This window comes from Colletotrichum paranaense (assembly GCF_030867605.1).
Source record: "Colletotrichum paranaense strain IMI 384185 chromosome Unknown Scaffold_1.1, whole genome shotgun sequence".
Lineage (NCBI taxonomy): Eukaryota > Fungi > Ascomycota > Sordariomycetes > Glomerellales > Glomerellaceae > Colletotrichum > Colletotrichum paranaense.
Genome location: NW_026848959.1, coordinates 231,144 through 250,655, shown reverse-complemented (window position 1 = coordinate 250,655; position 19,512 = coordinate 231,144). Strand labels below are relative to the sequence as shown.

Sequence of the window (19,512 nt, the reverse complement as noted above, 5' to 3'; positions counted from 1 at the left end):
GTACGGACTCAACGACGAAGATAAGTAGCGAGAGCTGTTAAGACATTCGTCAGCATTAAAACACTAGCAATATACAGGCTTCCTTACCTGCACAGCCATGTAGCCAAAGCCGAAGAAATATAGTCCAATGATGGGTACGATCCAAGGTGTGTGTGTTGCGACGGACCATCCATACCATAAAAGGCCTAACGCTGGAAGCAGAAGTGCCCCCGATGCTAAAAGTAAGAGACTGGCATGCTTCCTGTCTTCATCCTCCGGAAATTTCGTCGCAACGAACTGCATCAACTTTTTTGATAATGCTAGTGCACTGATCCCCCCAAATCCTATTCCCAAGTATGATAAACCCACGGTTAAAGCTGGAAATCCAAATTGGTTTTGGTAAACAGTGCCCAGAGACGACAAGATCATGTTGACAGTTCCATTGAAAACGCAGATCATGAGGAGGGGTACCAGGCAAGTCAAGTGGCTCGCGACTTTGAGTGGGAGAAGCCATGCACTGCACAGACTTCGGCGGAGGTTATCGAAAGAAGGCAGCCTCGCTAAGAGTCCTCTGACATGGTGATGTTGATTCCGGTGAGACTCATGCGGTTCTGACGTCAACAAGCGTTCGATTGTTGGTTGATGAGTCTCTGGTAACCAAAATAACAAGCCAACTGCAGCAACAGCAGCCTGTCATTGCCACGTCAGTGATTGCGGCACGGCACGGATAAATGGAGACGGATCATACCAAGATGGCAGCCAGCCAGAATACCCACCTCCAACCAAGATTTCCATTAACTATACCACCTAGCACGGGGCCAAGGGTTGGGCCCATGATGGTTCCGAAAGAGTAGAAAGCCATCGGCCCAGGCCTTTCTCCCGGCCCGTAAAGGTCTGCAACCACAGCTCGCCCTATCGCCATAGGAGCGCCACCGAAGCAGCCTGCCAGGAAACGAAAAGTGATCAGGCTTTCCAGGCTGTTGCTGCGGGCGCACGCCACCGTCCAACCAAGATAAGCAATGATATACAGGCGATATATGCCGACACGCCCGTAATGGTCGGTAAGCGGCGCCAAAATGAGGGGTCCGACGATAAACCCAAGAATGTAGACTGTAACACAGAAGGAGCCCAGAGCCTTACCACTCCCTTCTGGCCGAAAGGTCTCCAGGACTTGCGGGACGCTGGGTGCCAGCATCATCGAGACAAGGAATCTGAACTTTGGTCAGTCCACCGAACAGCCTACCTTTCGGCATTGAATGGTTCTTTAACAAGAGACATACGTGAGACATTCGCAGTATGCTGCTAGGCCCACAATGGGCCATTTCCGCAATCTAGGCCATGATTGTGGGTTGTTGCTTGTTGATGCTTGCTGGTCTTCATGCTGCTTTGGAGTAGGGTAAAGAAGATCCTGAGACTTGGAGTCGCTGGTAGGGGAGTTGTCCGACATGGTAGATGGGAGCCTGGTGTGCCGATTCAGAAGCACAAGGTGCTGCCTCGATTGCCTGAAATCCTCTGGCGGGCAATCGCTCTATTTGTTTGCTGTTGACGGGGGCGAGCACTTTGCCCAACATCGCAACTGTGCAGAGCCAATAGAACACCACGCCCGGGTTTTTCACGGCTTTTGTGCAACGAGACGTCCCTGCCAATGTGACATACTACCTTATGCAGATACACACTGGGATAAACTGCCCCGCACCAACCGTCTTAAACGGCCCAGCCTGCTGCTTTGATGATGATGTCTGTCTTAAGATCGGAGTGTTAGTGGTGTGTATGATGGAAAAGCCATCAATCATGCGGCATACGGCAAGAGTACAAACGTAAGCACACCTATGTATGAACCACAAGGCAGTCTGATAGGCTATTTTCCAGGGCTATCGCTCACGCAACACAACAGAAATGAGGGGTCGACACGTTTCCCGAGCAAGAAACAATAAGCCACAATTGATTTCAGTCCCGGAAGAAGCATTCCCAGCGGCATCCGAAAGCAACACGCTCTTCCCCGAGTCACCAACCTACCGTGAATGGAAACAAGGCCCTCTGATGGCGATTTCTGTGGTTCCCAAAGCCGGAACAACGGCCAAGCCAGACGCGAAGCTCCGGTAGGTCTCAATTCTTCTATGTCTCACACCTTTCACACTAACGTGATGAAGAATCATCCTGGTTCCTGGCGTGGGAACGTCGCCCCCGGTGGAGGATTGGGGGTTTCTCAAAGGGGTCTGGAGCGAGGAGCTTTCAATCGACGGTAACCACATTGATGTCTCGGGGCATTATCCGACTGTCAGCGATGAGACCAGATTCAGCGTTCAGCAACTAATAGATACTGGAAACGAACTGAGCAAAGTCCTGGACAAGCTGGCAAAAGAAAGGCCGGTGGGCACCAATTCTTCGAGCGATATCTCTCGTGTCTTTTGCTAATACTCAATATTTCGCACAGATACCCATCATCTTCGTGACGCATAGCTTAGGTGGTATTGCATTGAAACATGTCAGCCATTCCGGTTTCTTTCCTACTTTATGATTGTGTGGAATATCACTCATAGGAAGTCACCAATAGGCATTATCACGACTAAGTCATAGAGTTGAAAGCAGTGGACCGAACACAATTAGTCTTGTGACCGGTATTGTCTTTGTGGGTTGTCCGCATGGTGTTGATCCGAGTCATCGTGAAACACTCAAGAATAATTGCTCTTACCTGCTTCGACAATGTCTTCAAGGCAGGTCGATCAGGAAGTTTCTAGAGATGAGGAATTGGGAAGAGAACATCTTGCACGTCAATAACATGTTCACCAGCTGCCAATTCAGCTTCCCTATCCTCAGTATCTACGAAGGTCGGCCCACCATCAAGAGATCCTTCATTCACAACAAACAACAGACTGTAATGCCCCGAAGACTTTCGAATTTGTGGCTCTCTCACTAATTGTTTGAAAGATCGTCAACTCACAGCTGGCCAGAACGGACGCTACTGTTGAGAAGCTAGTGGGCATAGATGCAGATCATTTTCAGGCTTGTTATCTTCTTGAGTGCGGAACTCCGAATTGGGAAGTCCGGGCATGGCTCCGTCAAAGGATCAAGGCAGTCGTCCGGGCTAACGAAAATACTACGGGATGTATGGTTGGCTAAAAATGTCTTTTCACCATGATAACTTACTGACTATCAGCTCTACAGCACAGCTTTCATCCAATGCTCCAATCCAAAGCCCACGGAATAGTATTGGAGCGGAGCAGAAACCCTCTGTATATGCCCTGCAGCAAGGTGATTACATGACCCATCACTTTCTCCCTGTGCTCTGGCTCATAGATCATAGCCTTTGGCGCAACATCTTTAGATGACGACGCTACGACCCAGGTATCACTGCCGACACCGGATGCGTCGAGCATGGAGTCAATTTTCCGTGGGTTTTCTAGGTCGACCGTGGAACTCGCGCTTCCCTGTCATATGATGGAGCAATTGTCCCTGAATAGAGACTTCCTCGGCCGCGTAGACATCATGGACAAGATTGATGCCGCGTTATTACCAGCCAGCATAAGGAGCAACTCACCGGCAACACAAAGCCAAACACCAACCATAGCAGCGGTTTTCGGTGTAGCCGGCCTTGGGAAGACCCAGCTTGCATCGCAATATGTATCCACCCGCAAGCAGAATTTCGATGCCATCTTCTGGATATGTGCTGAAAGTTCCGAGAAGCTGGAACTTGACTTTTGTAAGATAGCCACTCGAATTCGCCTTGTCCCGGAGAACGAGCCCAGCAACCCGACATCAGCCAAAGAACTTATCCACTCATGGCTCGCTAAACCAACTTGGACAATTGGCGGCAGAGATGATCACGTCTTGTCCCCCAAATGGCTCTTGGTATTCGACAACGCAGATGACCCTCAAATTCTGGACGACTATATTGATGTAGACGGGCCAGGGTCGATTCTCGTAACGTCGAGAAACCCTCTAGCCTGTGATCTTCCTGGTAATGTTGTCCCGATACCGCTGCCTCCTTTTTCAGAGGAGGAATCCCTGGAGTTCTTGAAAAAGACGTCCAAAGGCCTGATCAGGTCCCCCAAAGATCACAATACCGGACGCCAGCTACATCATCAACTGGATGGGCTTCCTCTCGCTCTAGCTCAAATGGCGGGCATCGCGAAGCAACAGTTTCTTTCATTCTCTGTCCTGAAGCAGCGATTGGACGATCATACTGATCGGGGAAATCTTTTTGAGGTCCAAATCAACAAGAATTCTCGCGGCAACCTTTCATCCTTGTTCACGATGGATGGCTTAGGTGCTGAGCCACAACTCCTTGCTGCCATCATTTCTTGCTTTCACCCTGACCACATTGAAGGGTCCATCTTCGATAACCTGTCCTCAGACGATATCTTTGGGGGCCACTCACCAATGAATCGCAACGACTACTTCAAGGCAAGAGCTACGCTCCTTTATGCTTCAATCATCCGAGAGAACAACGATTGCACCGCGACACACCTATCGATGCATCGGGTACCTCAACAGGTTATCAGAGCCAATTTATCCAAGAATCCGGAACAATTAGCCAAGGTTTTCTCCATCGCGGTAAAACTTATCCGCAGCACATGGCCGATGTTACCATTTGAGCAAAGGCATGCGAGGAGACAGGGGCCTGTATCACGGGAAGTGCTCAGTGATCATGTCAATTCTTTACATTACATGTACGAAACAGAGAAGTCTCTTCTCATGCCTCAAGTTGAATCTTTTGAAGACACCGAGTTTGACCTCGGCACAATTCTGCAAGAAACAGCCTGGTATGTCTTCAAAGGGGTTTGGGAAGCTCTAGTCTTATTCGTTACTTTTTCAAAGTCTTTCATGTTTATGCGCTCACGAATATCAATTTAGGTGGCTATACGAGCGCGGCAACTTCCTCAAAGCGCGTGAAACAGCCGCAAAGATACTTCTGTTGTGCGACAAGTACGAGGGTGTTGAGAGATGGCTCGATCTATCTGCTCTTGTGTGCGACGTCATGGGATGCGTTGCGAATGGGACTAATCGCCCTGAAGAATCAGAGAAGTTCAACTCTAAGCAGCTGATAATCCGAAAGGAGATCTCCGGCAAAACGGGCAAGGAAAACTTCCAACTAGGGTACGCATACAATCAGATGGGATGTTCCTTGATGATGTTCAAGAAGTTTGAAGAAGGTGGTCAAATGTTCCGGCAAGCATTGGACATCTGGCATAGGGTGCCAGGCTATCGGAAAGGTCTAGCCTTAATGGAATACGCCAACTTTGGTATGAGTCTATGGCTTCAAGGGAGAATAGGTGAAGCTGCTGAGGTCCTTGAGGAAGGACAAAGAGAAAGCGAAGAAGGCCTTGGGAAATTGAGCATGGTTTCTTTCAGGTAACCCCGTTTGACTCCCAAGTTCTTAAATGCCCCCTGACAGATTATTATAGGCCAGGAAGAGTACTTCACGCACTCGGAAACGTCAGACTCAGCCAAGGCCGCGTGGAAGAGAGTGAGCAATTTCACAGAGATGCCCTCAAGACATATCAGGGGGCTGTTGGCAGCAAGTATCATCGAACGGCCGACATGTGCTATAAGCTAGCACAACATTCTGTTCGTCGGGGTGATAAATTATCACTCAAAATTGCCATGTAAGTGGCATGCGAACCCTGCAACTATAGAAGCTGATTCAAATCTGGAATATTTAGGACTTTAATTGATCAAGCTCTTGTTGCCTACGACGCCAACGAAGGCGCGCATGTGCCCGAGATCGCGCGGTCCACCTTCATGAAAGCAAAAATTCTCTACATGATGAAGCTCTTTGATGATCAAAATGAGGACACATCGCATGAGGAGGACATAGAATTACTAGAAAAGGCTCATTTGATGTATAGGCAGCTTGTCCCGTCAACGCGAATACTGCCAGGAGCATTAAGAGAGTCTCATTTCGAGGATCTGGTAACATTTTGGTCAATGTAGCGTTATTATGAAATTTGTTAACTTCGGATCATCTTCACAGTTAAACCGGTAAAAGAAAATCTTAAAAGCGGCTTTAATATTTAATAAATGTAAAGAATACTGTGAAATGCTCGAATCAAGCCTTTTATTCAACTCATCTGGATTAATTCCAAGATAAAGCAACGTCGTTTTTTGAAATCGTTAGAGAAGGTTGAATATGTCTGGCTCGAAGCTTTGACTACAGTTTGAGACGATATTTGTCTTAAAGATAAATATGATGTTTGCGAAATTTGAGATGGGGTGAATTTGGGAAAATAATTTTGCTAGTCAGAACCCAACTAACGCGAGGGTGGCAAGCGCGATTTTAGCTAGTATGTCAACCGAAGGCTAAGGGCCTAAAACTTTATTAACATTCTACAGGTACTCGAGAATAATCTACACCGCTTGGCTTGGGCTACCTTACTTCCGAGCAGTGGCGGTCAGAGATAAAGATTCATAGTGTTCCCGGTGAAAAATTACGCCTGACGAATAACACCTTGATTGGTAACCCTGGTTATTGAATCAGCTGCGCTCCGTGTACATAATTGCGTCAGGAAATCCACGATACCATCAATGTTTCTTTCATCGGTGTGGTCTTTCGAAAACACCAAACAGCTTGTGCCCAAACCGGCTAACCGATCAACGGCCACACATAGTTGTCATGAGTTAAGTCAATCATTTCTAAAGACCAAACTTTCCTGGGGACACTGATATTTTGAGCTAGATAAGCTGCGTTTTGTTTCGGTCATTCTTACAAAGGCCATTCTGAGTTCAAATGTGGGCTTGCACGAACAGCACACGGAAAGCAGAAACCAGCTAGAAGTGAGTACGTTAACGATCACGAAAACATTTTGGTGTACGTCAGAAATTGACGGACCGTAACACATAAGCAACATATGCTGGCCCGGTGAGCTGCAAGTCTCATCAGGTTTCGGAACCACATGCATATTCTGTCAAGATACCACACAGCGCGCGCAAGAGAGACGACGTGCGTGTCCTCAGTCGCCCGAAGTCGGAAGAATGGCTTCTACGTCAGTTTCAATAAAATCCTGTCCCGTTCAATGTCACCATTTTTAATGTCACCATTGGAGCTAGTCAGTTTGAGTAATCGAAGTTAGCCTCCCACATTCTACAACCTCAGTCGAAATGGCGTCGCCTTCACCTTCACACTTGACACCGCAAGTGCATTTCCTAGCGCGTGACCCAAAATACGAACACGAAAAGCTTTACACGCTTCGATATATCCCAAGCCCTACAGACGACCTTTCTCAGACCAACATCGACAGAGTCCAACATGAAGTCGATTTTCATGATCTCCGCCTTTAGTCCTTGGACTATAACGAGTGTGGCTTCACAGTGACCAACTGCTCATCCATCCCGCAGTATGACGACTACGCATACACAGGTAAGATCGAGAAAATTCATGCTCCCAAAGTCATGGTTGCGGTGAAACTGGCTTTAGGGGTCACGTCAGTTAATTTGCTTGACTACGTGGTCAGTACTCCTCTTTAGTCTGGAATGTTGATAGACTAGTGAAGCAGGCTCTGGCTTACGCGTGCTCATATACAACGTAGGTGCGCCGGCGAGATCCGAACTGGCCAATTGCAACAGGACGTCCGTACGCCTCTAATCAGCCTGCTTCGAGGGCGCATATTGGTGAGCTCTCGTCTTGAGTACCCCGCCCCAAAGCCATATTGACATTACTTCACACAGATCACACCTACGAAGGTGGCAAGGCCATCATCCACAAAATCTTTGACGGCGAGGCAGATGCAATATTGGCGCGACGCCGGTAATGCGTCAAGTAAGTTTTAATCCTGTGCTCCTGTTCCCAACACAACACCCCCGCAAGCCTCGATGTGCAGGCCTTGTCCAGCGTTTCACTAGCTTCCGTGGCTCCCGAAGCGTACTTGACATCAACTCGGTTGCCCCGAGACTCTGCCACGTTTGCTTCTGCACATTCATCATGTGGAACCACCTACATAATGTTGTAATTGGGCTGACAACGGTGGCTTGCAAGCGTGTGGCATCCTCTTCAAGGGCCTTTAGTCGATTAGCCTCTTGCATTATGCGATGCCCAGACCGTCGACTTCGCACCGGATACGACGGTGGGCGACGTCGTCGATCGTGACCACGTTTTTGAGAATGTCCAGGTCCATTTCAACGAGGGACAAAGATGGTTCTACCTATCAACCCAGTTGCCGACAGAATTGATAATCTGCAAGAAAGCTGACTCGCATGAGCCCCTGGGGGCGACTCCTTAGGTTCCTTCTTTCGACAATCCCATCACAAGCAAGGAGGACTTTAGAAGAGAAAGCATTGAAATGCGTGTCTTGGTTTAATGGGACTGACGGCGATTACTGGCCTGCTCAGACAGTTGTCCTAATCTAACTTCATATCTCCCCAATTAGTTTCGAAGTAGTCCGAGAGCGGCTGCAAGATCTCGCGCTCTACATCTTCGGAGAAAGAATTCGCGGCCGTTGTGAGAGAAATCGCACCTGTTTCCCGAATGACTTCGCACTTCAGGCATGCCTCTACTACAGCTTGATATGCCACACTGATCTCCTCCTGCAATATCTTCCGCCCAAGAATAGTCAGAGCGGTATCATAGTCTCTCTCATCCAGACTATCCTCTCCAAGTCCCTCACCAGTTGTGCTGCAATACTTATGTAATTCTCTCCATCGAGATAGTCTCATGCCTAGCGCCAACTCGATCAATGCAAAGCCTAGTCGAACAAGTAGTGGTTCTCGAAGAAATCGCCAGATTCTTGCTGGCTTTCCGGTTGAACTTCCCTCGGAAGTTGGCGCAAAGATGGTGCGTTTCACGAATAGTTGGACTTCCCTGGAATTATCGTCTTTGACCGAGAAGTCCCTCCATGTCCACCACCTGTCAATCCAAGGTGTTGACCAAAACTGCACAATAGCTAGAGCAAGCCTCTGTGCAATATCGGCACGCTTCTGGAGGGGCAGCAGCCAATCCTCGGTTTCTGGGAGCTTCTCGTCGAGTGATATCACATGGTTGTCTGTTATTGCTGGCTCTATATGGCGAGCTACAAAATGTCTATCGCCGTGGCCAAGTGTACCAACTGTTTGATACGATCTCCGAGTGTTCGCATCGTTCTTATCTAGAGTCTTCACTAGATCACACATATCGTCAATATGCCTCCCATCATCGTTAGATTCGGAGAGTGACCGGTAGAATATGATTGGGAGTGCTCGAGTGGTTCTTCTTTTGTAAGATACACTACTAGTGCTATTATGACGAGATCGAGATCGAGACCATGATGTCCTATCATCGTCCTGTCTTCTATACTGTCAGCTCTAGAGACGACCAAGAGGGACTAACCAGATGCTCACCCTGGACTTCTATTGAACCCCGTCCGCTCAGGTGTACCTACAATCTCCGGCGCTATACACCGTCCCGATTTATCCAAGTCATCTTCAGTTCCCATGTTGATGGCTGAAATTTCCGATGTTGTAGGAGGTTGGGACTCTAGGGAGGCTCCCGAAAAGGACATTCCGATTTCATCATGGACATGGAACTGCACTTGAAACTGAGCGTCTCTATTGATGTTGAGACCCGCATCGTGTCCACCGCTACAGGTACAATGATAGCTCTCTTCGAGAACCCGGGAGAATTCATTTATCTGTTTTGGTGCCACGCGTCTCGTTCTCATCATGGTTGAAGCTCGTCGCTGCCTGACTGATGTTGGAGATTTCCATTTGGACATGTTTTGAGGCTGTTCGAAGACCTGAACGAGCTGCTGTAAATCCTTGTTGTGTTCTTTTAGCTTTTCGAATGAGTTCTGAAATTCCGAGTGCGGCATGTTGATTCTCATCTGACGAAAGTGATGCCTCATTCGGCGTCGCCTCGTGCCTGTCGAGGTCTAACCAGTACCTTAGTCAGGATGATTGTACTCAATGGAGATGTTGCACTAGCTCACAAGATCTGCTTGGCCACTTTCAAGTTGGCTACGTAGGCTTTCCATCGTCTTTTCGATCTGCTTTAACACAGACTCCATCAACTCAAAGTCTCTCGCACCAAGACGGTCGTGGAGCTTCACTCGGAAGGACGGTCGTTGCCAAAATGAGATGCCGAGTTGCCTCATTTCCGCATTCTTGAAGTTGAGGTCAATGCCTTCCTCATTTTCTCCGATGAGCTGTCTCACACAGCGTTCGTAAATGATCTGCTGGACATCAACCTTGAGAAGGAATGATTCCCGGTCATCTCCATCCTTAGTTGCCTTGTACCCTTTGACAAGACTTGCGATAATGGGCCATAGACCCAGAACCAGCCCGACCGCTTCAAAGCCTGACATCTTGTATTCGAAATTCGAGTTGGCGACGGTGGAATTATGGGATGTGGCGTGGAAGAAGAGTGATGACTATGAGTACCATATTTCGTACAGGATTATCGAGATCAAATGTCCTAGCTGGAAATTAAGAAAAAAAAGGAAAGGGCCTGCCAAGCGCAGCCTGCTCGAACCTTAGCATATGGTAGCACAGCACACCCACCCTAATTCTCTAGGAGGCGTTCGGTGACGAGGACTCAAGGAGCGGGGTACCTCATCACACGGTCCGAATCCAAGCCACGCAGCCTTGATTCGGCGACTGAAGTTGAATTCGGAGCCATCACTTCGGCTCACAGCAGTTGTCTCCTGCCCCCTGCAAGTCAGCATCATTTCCGATAGTGTTCAAGCATGAATGAACAAGCGGGGTTTGCACATTTGAGGCTTCGCCGATAAGTTCTGGGGTTGAGTCCTGCAGTTGCCTGGCATGCTTACTGCGTCCAAGCCCAATTCGTCTTTCGTGCCATATCGCAGGAGGGTGTTTGGGACACAGTACGTCTAATGTTTGATTTCATTCGGCTAGACTCGCATTGCGCTCTGTGTTGTGTATAAATCACGGTACCTTTTTATTGAAGGACGTCAGCAGTCCGCCCTGCACACCATCTGTGATCCAGAGCTTGGTTGGTCCAAGGCACACAAAGGTAATTAAGATAGTTAGCATGACCGCCTCTACACTTAACAAGGCGAACGCACTAGCATCATTTGTTCTTCAATCGGCACCCTATCCATACGCTGATCTTGTCCAAGGTCTTTCAAACTTCAAAGCTTCGGACGCTATTAAGTCGATCTCTGTGCTGACCTGGATAGTTCCCAGTCACATGATGTATCCTCGTCCCTCATCGACAGTCTATGCTACCACACGTTCTGGGAAAGACCGGAAATCAGCTTTCGGCGAAAAGACTCTAATAGCAGCCAAGTTCGAAGAGTGTCGTGAAACTTTACAAAGCGTCTGTACGATTTGCGAAAATCTCAAGAGAAACCACCCTGAGATTGAACTTGATATTTCCGATCAAGTTTTGACATCATTCCAAACCTGGGGCAATGACATCGGGGCCTCCAGTTACTATCTGGACCGAAGTCTACGGCTGAATCAAAGGCTTCGTGACCAGGTTCTTGTGCTATTGAATGTCTTTCAAGATGAACTTAGACAAGGTAATTACCACTTACTACACTGACCTCGGGCTTATCTGCATTTGATCCAGATTGCTGACTCATTATATCTACTGGTAGACATTGAAGCTCTCCAGTACATAACCTACCAACGGAACGAAACAGAGTTGGCTGACCATCCTTTTGACGATGATTTGGGTCTACAAAGCCCACTGCAGCAGACCGAAGGCACACGCATAGCTGTCGAAATCCAAGAGGTTTTACTTTGTGCTGAGGAGACGCTGGAGCAGCTCAAGTCTCTCAATCCTGCCCTGAGAGAGGCTTATCCAGACGACCTAAATGGCGGCTCTGGAAGCTTGAATGCTTCCAGCGACCGACTAGAGAATCCATCGCGTTACCATGTAGAGTTGACAAGATCAATGTTTCCTGGAGCATCAAAAGTTTTGATTGAAAGACTTGGACGAGCCAACTGGATACGACAACAATCTCTGGGTGTTGTGCGGGAGAGAAGGGCTATTGGTATGAGCACTAGGGCCAAGGTCCCTAAACTTGGTCTTCGGCAGGGCCCCCGGCGTGATGTCGCTGTTGACGTATTCAACTTCCAGCAGCCAGCCCTCAAGGGCGGCAGCGATCACACGAAAGCCTCGGTCCCTCGAATTGAAGAGACTCCGGAAAGACCGCACAAGCACGACTCTATCTTTGCCTCGAACCACAGCTCTTCTTCACATGCAGAGGTTTCCGTTGCACCACCCCTCCTCTCTCGCCCCCATTTCTCTCGCGCAGCATCCTTCACTTCTTACGCGCAGTCCACGGCTCGGAAGCCAGGTCCACCACCTTTTATACAGGGGCCCGATCATCGAGAAGTACCATTACCGCCTAGATCCTTGGATGGTCAGCCATTCACCTGTCCGTATTGCTGTTTTGAGGTTAATCTATACAATGAGTTGACAACCACTGAAGATTGGCAAGCTCATGTGTTTGAAGATTTACTCGCTTATGTCTGCACTTTCGATCAATGCGACAGGAGCCGCAAAGCATACGGTACGCGGGACGAGTGGTACCATCACGAGCTACAGTGTCATCTTATACCGCAGGTGTGGAATTGCGAGCCTTGTCAGAAGGAATTCAAGACCAAGTCAGACTTGAAACAACATTTCTTGAACTCACACTCAACTGACTTCTCACCGGATGAAGCGACTCAAATGGTGTCGTTCCTAAGGCCGATTCATTCTCGCGAGCCATTCTCGCGAGAAAGATGCCCACTGTGTCCGTGTCCGTTGGACCCGGCACAGATGAAGGAGCACATAGCAGGGCACTTGGAGCAATTGGCTTTGACAGCTGTGTGTGGGGAGGAGCCTACGGAAGAAGATGACAGCGATGATATCATGTCTCAAAGCGCTAGCGACACCATGTCCGAGAGGGAAACTAAAATACGGATGCTGCATGCCTTTGCTGAAGAGCAAGGCGCACACTTCGGACAACGTCCAAAACCGGCCGAAAACATCGATGAAAACGATATCGCTGATGTTTCGGACGAGGACGAACCGTTATCGGACTACTCTAGGGCAGCTGGGGGTCAATTACCCGGTTCCTCGGGTGCTTGGAGAGTGCAGGAGTTGATGAGTGATGGCACTCGTCCGAGCCGCCATGTCGAACAAAGCTCAGGACGAATCCTTCATCGACCTCGATCTGACACTGACTCGACACAGAGGTTTCCACTTGTCGAAACAAGAACCTTTCCCAAAGATGAAGGTTTCAAAGGACGTGAAAAAGAGCTGGCCAATCTCTACAAGATACTATCAGAACCTGGCCGGGTATATGTTCTGAGTGCCGAGGGTGGCATGGGGAAAACAACTCTGGCCGCTGAGTTCACATACAGATACGAGCAGTCTTTCGAGTACATATTCTGGGTTCAGGCTGAGACACAAGTTGGTGCTTCAGAAACCTTCAATCAGATTGCTCTTGTACTAGACCTAGCAGCACCTGGCACTGATCAAGAGGAGCTTACGAAAATCGGGCGTGAGTTTTTGGAAAACACCAAGAAGCGATGGCTGATGGTTCTCGACAACGTGGAGAAGTGGGAAAATATTGACGGGTTCACGCCAATGAAAACATCAGCGACAACCGGAAGTATTCTGATCACCACGAGATACCAAGGGCTCACAGCACCATCAAGGCCAATCAACTACTATCGGAAGACACTCGAGGAGCTGCCAACGGAGGAGGGAAGGGAACTTCTGCTTCACGGGCTTCCCCTGGATCTTCGCCCGTCCAGTTACTCCCTGAGAGATCCCGAGTACAAGGCCGCGGGAGATCTGGCAACTCTAGCCGGCTTGCCATTGGTAATTGTTCTGATCACTGGGTACATGAAGGCAATGAATTGTAAGCCGTCTGAGTTTGCCACCTACTGGGATTCGTGGTGGATGGACAATAATCCAGGCTCTGGTCCAGAAGACCAGAAAACCACCAAGGGGAAGCTTGACACAATCATGAAAATTTCCACGGAGGATCTCAGCAGCGATGCAAACAAGGTGCTCCGGATATTGTCTTTCTTAGACAGCGACGGAGTTCCAAAAGACCTTTTGGTCGTTGAGAAAGGTCAGAGTGGGCCGCCATATTTACAAGCCTTCAGGTACGAGCCCCAATTGTTGCTGTGATCCTTTGGCTAAGTTCCTTCAGGATCGAGAAAATCTTGAGTCAGTTGATTTCCAAGCACTTCATCTCTGAGAAGACACAAGACAACAAAAAGATGTACATCGTTCACCGATCTGTGCAGATCAGAATCTCCCGAGAGCTTCACAAGAAGACTCGACAAGCTGAGGAGCTGTTCAAACTGACTGTCGAGTTGGTCCGTCGACGGCTCCCGCGGCCTTCTTTGGACTTCCCAGACCAACAGAAATGGAGCCATTTCAAGGAATACTTGCCACATGTTGCGACCCTCCAGAAGATTTATTCCGATCAGGGTACGGTTATCGCTTTGACACCTTTCGTCGAACTTGCCGAGTTGTTCAAGGATGGCGGAGTGTTCCTGTGGCAAAGGTTCCTCCGAAATGACGCCATGCGGCTTCTGTTGGCTGCAGAGAGAATCCTCGACCAACTGGAAACGAATCACGATGAGCTGAGAGCTGAGATCCACGTTACAATGAACCTCTTGCTCCAATATCTTGGTATTTCCCGTCGCAAGGAAATTAGTGAGCGGGCGAAGAAGATACTAGACTTCAACCAAAATCGTGCAAGGCAGCTGGAAGCTTCAGGCAAGCTCAGCGATGTGGACAGGATCCGAGTCATCAACGCTTTCGCGGACTACGCCAACTCATTGCTCCAGGGCAACGACTTCAAAGCTGCCGAGTCGATCTACAAAGGCTGTCATGAACGACTGCTTACCATCACCTCTGAAGAATCGGATCCCTTCTCCTTTGCAAAGCTTGCCCATCACATGGCTTATTGTAGTATGTATCGGCACGATTTCGGGGAAGCCATCCTGCTTGCCGAGAGGGCTATTCGACTCATGCAAGTATTTGGCGACAAGTTGCTTGTTCTGCGATTTCAGTTCGACCTTGCCTGCATCGTGCTGCAGAGTGGCGACTTGAAGGGCTCCCTAGACCAGCATGAGATTATCCTAGCTGAGAGGATTAGGCTTCAGGGTAAAGACAGCTACTTCACTTTACAAAGTCAGTATGCTGTGGGTGCATTGTATTCCTATCTAGAAAGATGGAACGACGCCGAGTAAGTTAATTCAGTATAATTTAAATCTCGTCCTGACTAATAGAATGCCAGGTGGCAGGTCAACAACGCCTTGCAGAAAGCCGAAGGTAAGCCGGGGAAAAGTGTCTGGTCAGATGCTGCGACCGCGAGAGCCAAGTTCCATCTATCCCAAATATTGAAAGCGCAGAATGGTGGCAAGATGTCAAAGGATGCAGAAAAGCTAGCCCAAGAAGGGAAGGACGTGTTATCAAAGCTACTTGTGTATGATGACATCTCTGGAGTCGAGGAGGAAGATACACTAGCACTGTTCGATCATTTGCAGCCGGTCTTCGGAGGACGTTGGACGGGAATGAGTCTTTTGAAGTACGTATCCTAGCCAAGAACAACTAGTTTTTGGCGTGGCGAAGATGTCGCGTTACCAAACTCTTCTCGTTCTCAGTCTTGGATTCTTGACGAGGTGGTAAAACAAATAGGCATGTCACCAATCTACAAAATGCGCATACTGGGAGTGAGCTGGCTCGTGTTTGTGGACAAAGGTGGCAATCAAGTCAGCTAATTGACAGGACATTACGCAAAAAAAGTACATAACCAAAGTCCAAGTTATAGACTCAGAGTTTGGTTGCTCTCAAGTAAGTGTTATTGAGTACCTGAGAGGTACATGCACTGCACCAACAAATGCCTGCTCACGTTTGCATTGTCAAGACAACACTGAGTAATGCAGACTGGCAGCTCCCAAAGCAAATGCTCACTTCAGGCCTCCTGTTCGCCGAGGAGGGCAAGGTGCGCGGTCATGTAGTCATGTCGGTGCTGCAAAGATCCTCTGCTTGCAGCCCCTTGAAAGCAGCCTCGGAAATCTATCCCGCCCTCTCCACGGTCCATGTCGACAAGACCGCCTCGCCAGGGTGACATGTGACTATGGATTCGCCAACAGCGAGGTTGGTTCTAGCTGCGCCGTGTGGCATCCGCAATGCCCAGCCGGCGATGAGTGACCCTGCACCAAGGTTTTGCTCCATCCTCTGTCCTTCAGATGGATCCCCATCTAAAGGCTCTAGTGGGTCGGAGATGTCAATGTCAGGATAACCGATCGCACGCAGTGTGCGCATCAGTCTAGACGCAGCCCATCATGCATTTCTCTTCTGCAGCTTGGCTCCCGGTCACTTTTCTCGTCCATCAGCTACGCCCTACGGAAGCAAATTCGGCCTGAGGAAGAGCTACATGTGTAATGAAGACTTTCGCGAGTAGCGACTTACAAACTTCTTTAGTAATGTAAGTGATCGATTCTTGTCAAAAGGTAGATTTTACCAGACTAGGCGAAAAGTCAGACCATGCCCATCAGGGGTGCCCCTTGAACGCGCTCTCATTCTTGCTCCAACTTGAGACGAACCGATTGCCACATGCGAAGTAACTCGGTCTGTTCCGAAGAAAGAAGGCGCCAAGTCATTTCCCACGATGCAAAGGGACTCTTGCAAGTTGCGGACCCCCCATGTCTAGCCCTCGGTTAGACAAATGCAACCCCAGGGCTGAAAACCTCCCTTGTCTAGCGTTGCCACTAGTCTACACTGAGATGATCCTCCGGTAGAGGACCTTGCCTGGACTCCACGATGCCGAAGGCCGGATTGGACGGATGGATCAGATAACGAGGGTGGTGGGGTAGCAGAGCGGATCTGATAACTTGACTTGGCATCATGTGCAAGAGAATAATTCGGCGAGGAACTTTGACTTGGATTTGTGGCGTTTGCGCCACCAATTCTAAGCGAGGCAATTCGTGATACTTCTCATTTATGAGGTACTTGGAGACCGTTGAGGGTTCTTCGTGTTCCTCTTGGGAAGTTTTAGACTGCACTCTAGTCTGGTTGCTTTGGAACCAATCGTTTTTGAATATCATGATGTGGATGCCAACACGCACAAGGCAAGACATGAGGTACCTTGAATTACACTCGCTGGGCCCAGCTGTTGCTTGTAGCTATATGTCTAAAGCTTGGCAACGACACGGCGGGGAACAGTCCCACAGACACGTTGGCCATGGATCAGTGGTCTTTTGCTAGTTCATTCGTATGTCGGGTCTGCATGAGTTCATAGCTGTCCCGCCCATTTGGGTGGGTGGGCGAAATCGAGTCACAGAGTCTGAGAGTCCGCAAAAAAGGTTGCAGCCATCAACACTTGGCCGAACATCCTCAGGGGTCTAGGGCGTAGCAGAGCGGGGGACCAACACGAGGGCGGGAGCAGACTTTTGCTGCTAGAATGGCGGATCTGATAACTCTAAACGAGTCTGGACTTTGGACGAGGTGGAATCGCGCCGAAGTGCTCGCTAACTTAGCAACTTGACTGGCCCACTGGCATCTCCCTTTGGAGTTTCCGTACTAACCTGGTCCACGTCGAAGACTTGAAGTTCCGCATCGCAGAGACTTCTCCGTAGGTTGGTTGAGCCGGAGGCTTCTTTGGTCTGGGCGAGACCAGACCATTTTTACCTCCTTTGGTAAGTTGGTCGGGAGGAGACTCCGCATGATTAGGGCAGGGGTTGACTTTGAAGCTCTATCGTACTCCATCGGAGTGGTTGGACGGGTTGGACTATGGGTAGATGATAGATACATGGATTACTCCGTACAAGGAGGGACAGAGAACATATATAAGTCCAGATGCAGTCCTCGGTCAGAGCTATTAACCCAAAAGATAACTCAAATCATCGTTCTTTGCCATCTTCCATTACTCGTATTGACATACTTCATGTCCATATTTCTCAAACATTATTGAACTAGATTGGCTTCAAACATCAGTTAACATGGGTTACGCAATTCTGCCAGCGCTGATTCCCGACATCCAGAAGGTCTACGATTCATATTTCAGTGCCTTCACTGGTGATGAGATGGGAGAGATCATGGTCAAAGTTCTCTTCCCCAACGGCGTAGACTCTGAAGAATTCCGCAAGGCACACACCGCTGGCACGTTGGCCTGGTGGCATCACAGCGACTGCCAGTACACCTACAAGTGCGTCGACACCGAGACTGGCGAGATCGTGGGCATGGCCCTGGGCGACATTTATCTCAGAGAGCGTACCGAAGAGGAGCGCAAGAACCATGGTGTTGGCTGGCTCGAAGGCATGGACAGAGAGCGAGCCGAGGCTGTTCTCAACCCCCTGCACGAGGCTAGAGAGAAGCTGTTTGGCGGCCGCCGCTACATCTGTAAGTCGACGAAACCTACAAAGGGTACCCTGGCAGAAAAAGACTGACTCGACTTTCTCTTTCCAGACTCCCATGTTATTGCGGTCGATCCCAAGCACCAGGGCAGAAAGGCCGGTGCCCTCTGGTGTAAGTGGGGAGCGGAACTCAGCGACAGTCTGGGTCTCCCTCTGTACTTTGAGTCGTCCCCTTCCACATACAAGCTCTACGAGAAGATGGGCTACGAGACTCTAGACGAAACGATTGTTCACAGCGCGGAGCTCATGGGACAGCCGGAAGACACAGTCGTTCCCCTCATGGTCAAGATGCCTGCTTGCGCGGGGGGTATGACTTTCAAGGAGTGGCGTGCTGCCGGATACCCTGCCTTCAATGAGGTCAAGAGCGTCCCGGTCGCTCCCGTGGCCGATATGATTGGTGTCGACAAGAAGACTAGCAATGGTACCATGGCTGTGGAGGTGCAGGTTCAGGAGGTACATGTCTGAGAGAAGACTGGAGGGACCTTGTATTTGATGTCGGCGTTCTAGCATGCTTGAAAATTCCCCAATTTGGTTAATGCAATCGACTCCTCTAATGTTTATTTTGTCTGATAATGCTCCCCTCCCTCCCTTTCAAAGGGTCTTTTGCACGCGAGGTCCGTCATAGAGAACCATGACTCGTTGCTTGGATGGCCCTGGCTCGGTTCTCGGAGTGGAAATTAGGCTCCTTGTCCCGGGACAGGGGCACCGGCGTCGGCAAGATCTCGTCCCTGCTGGCCGTACGGGCCCACGGAGCTGCTTAAGCCGCCTTTGGATCTTCGTACCGGGTGTGGTGAAAACGCTGCAGTTTTTTTCCATTAGAGCTTAGAACGAAAATGGGCGAGGGATTCTCCTCCAGCGGAAACGTTTGTACGTAATAAACGCTCACAACCGTCCCAAAAGTGTAGCACGTTGTCTTAGCGCCCGAACTCTTGAGGGACGATGGAAGTTATGGTAGAGTAACACTTGGTTATCTCATGCTCAGCGGCACTGCAAACTCTCTAGGTCAAGTTAAGGCCGAGGTCAGTACCAAAAGCCCGAGGAGCTGCCTCTTTTAAATCCGCCTCGCGTGCTAACCAACAACTGAATCTGAGCAGTTCCGGGGATAGCGTCGGCCGATGCGACATCGGTCAATTCAGAGCCGATTCGTCCGCCGAATGACAACACGCTACTAAACGAGGCCAGTTCCTGTTTTGATCTAATCAGATGCATCTGATAAGTATTGAG

At 49.3% G+C, this 19,512-nt stretch overlaps 6 protein-coding genes across 6 annotated transcripts; 4 read left to right on the top strand and 2 right to left on the bottom strand.

Annotated features, from left to right (window-relative positions):
* Positions 1–539: 539 nt before the first annotated feature.
* Positions 540–1,426, bottom strand: CPAR01_00078 (cycloheximide resistance protein; the record flags this gene model as incomplete). The annotated part of the gene is made up of 4 exons (XM_060484371.1): positions 540–590; positions 655–669; positions 728–1,190; positions 1,260–1,426. The coding sequence occupies 4 exons, from the start codon at positions 1,424–1,426 to the stop codon at positions 540–542; spliced, it is 696 nt and encodes a 231-aa protein (XP_060355228.1).
* A 2,039-nt stretch (positions 1,427–3,465) lies between these two features.
* On the top strand, positions 3,466–5,913 carry CPAR01_00077 (tetratricopeptide repeat domain-containing protein; the record flags this gene model as incomplete). The annotated part of the gene is made up of 4 exons (XM_060484370.1): positions 3,466–4,742; positions 4,834–5,331; positions 5,385–5,585; positions 5,643–5,913. The coding sequence occupies 4 exons, from the start codon at positions 3,466–3,468 to the stop codon at positions 5,911–5,913; spliced, it is 2,247 nt and encodes a 748-aa protein (XP_060355227.1).
* Positions 5,914–7,077: 1,164 nt separating this feature from the next.
* On the top strand, positions 7,078–7,746 carry CPAR01_00076 (uncharacterized protein; the record flags this gene model as incomplete). The annotated part of the gene is made up of 4 exons (XM_060484369.1): positions 7,078–7,230; positions 7,315–7,400; positions 7,506–7,587; positions 7,645–7,746. 4 exons carry the CDS (start codon positions 7,078–7,080, stop codon positions 7,744–7,746), a joined length of 423 nt encoding a protein of 140 aa, XP_060355226.1.
* Positions 7,747–8,313: 567 nt separating this feature from the next.
* Positions 8,314–10,250, bottom strand: CPAR01_00075 (uncharacterized protein; the record flags this gene model as incomplete). Its single annotated transcript, XM_060484368.1, has 3 exons — positions 8,314–9,056; positions 9,326–9,818; positions 9,876–10,250. 3 exons carry the CDS (start codon positions 10,248–10,250, stop codon positions 8,314–8,316), a joined length of 1,611 nt encoding a protein of 536 aa, XP_060355225.1.
* A 689-nt stretch (positions 10,251–10,939) lies between these two features.
* Positions 10,940–16,084, top strand: CPAR01_00074 (uncharacterized protein; the record flags this gene model as incomplete). The annotated part of the gene is made up of 5 exons (XM_060484367.1): positions 10,940–11,432; positions 11,511–14,022; positions 14,070–15,116; positions 15,168–15,458; positions 15,817–16,084. The coding sequence occupies 5 exons, from the start codon at positions 10,940–10,942 to the stop codon at positions 16,082–16,084; spliced, it is 4,611 nt and encodes a 1,536-aa protein (XP_060355224.1).
* A 1,790-nt stretch (positions 16,085–17,874) lies between these two features.
* On the top strand, positions 17,875–18,753 carry CPAR01_00073 (acetyltransferase; the record flags this gene model as incomplete). The annotated part of the gene is made up of 2 exons (XM_060484366.1): positions 17,875–18,274; positions 18,341–18,753. The coding sequence occupies 2 exons, from the start codon at positions 17,875–17,877 to the stop codon at positions 18,751–18,753; spliced, it is 813 nt and encodes a 270-aa protein (XP_060355223.1).
* Positions 18,754–19,512: the final 759 nt, after the last annotated feature.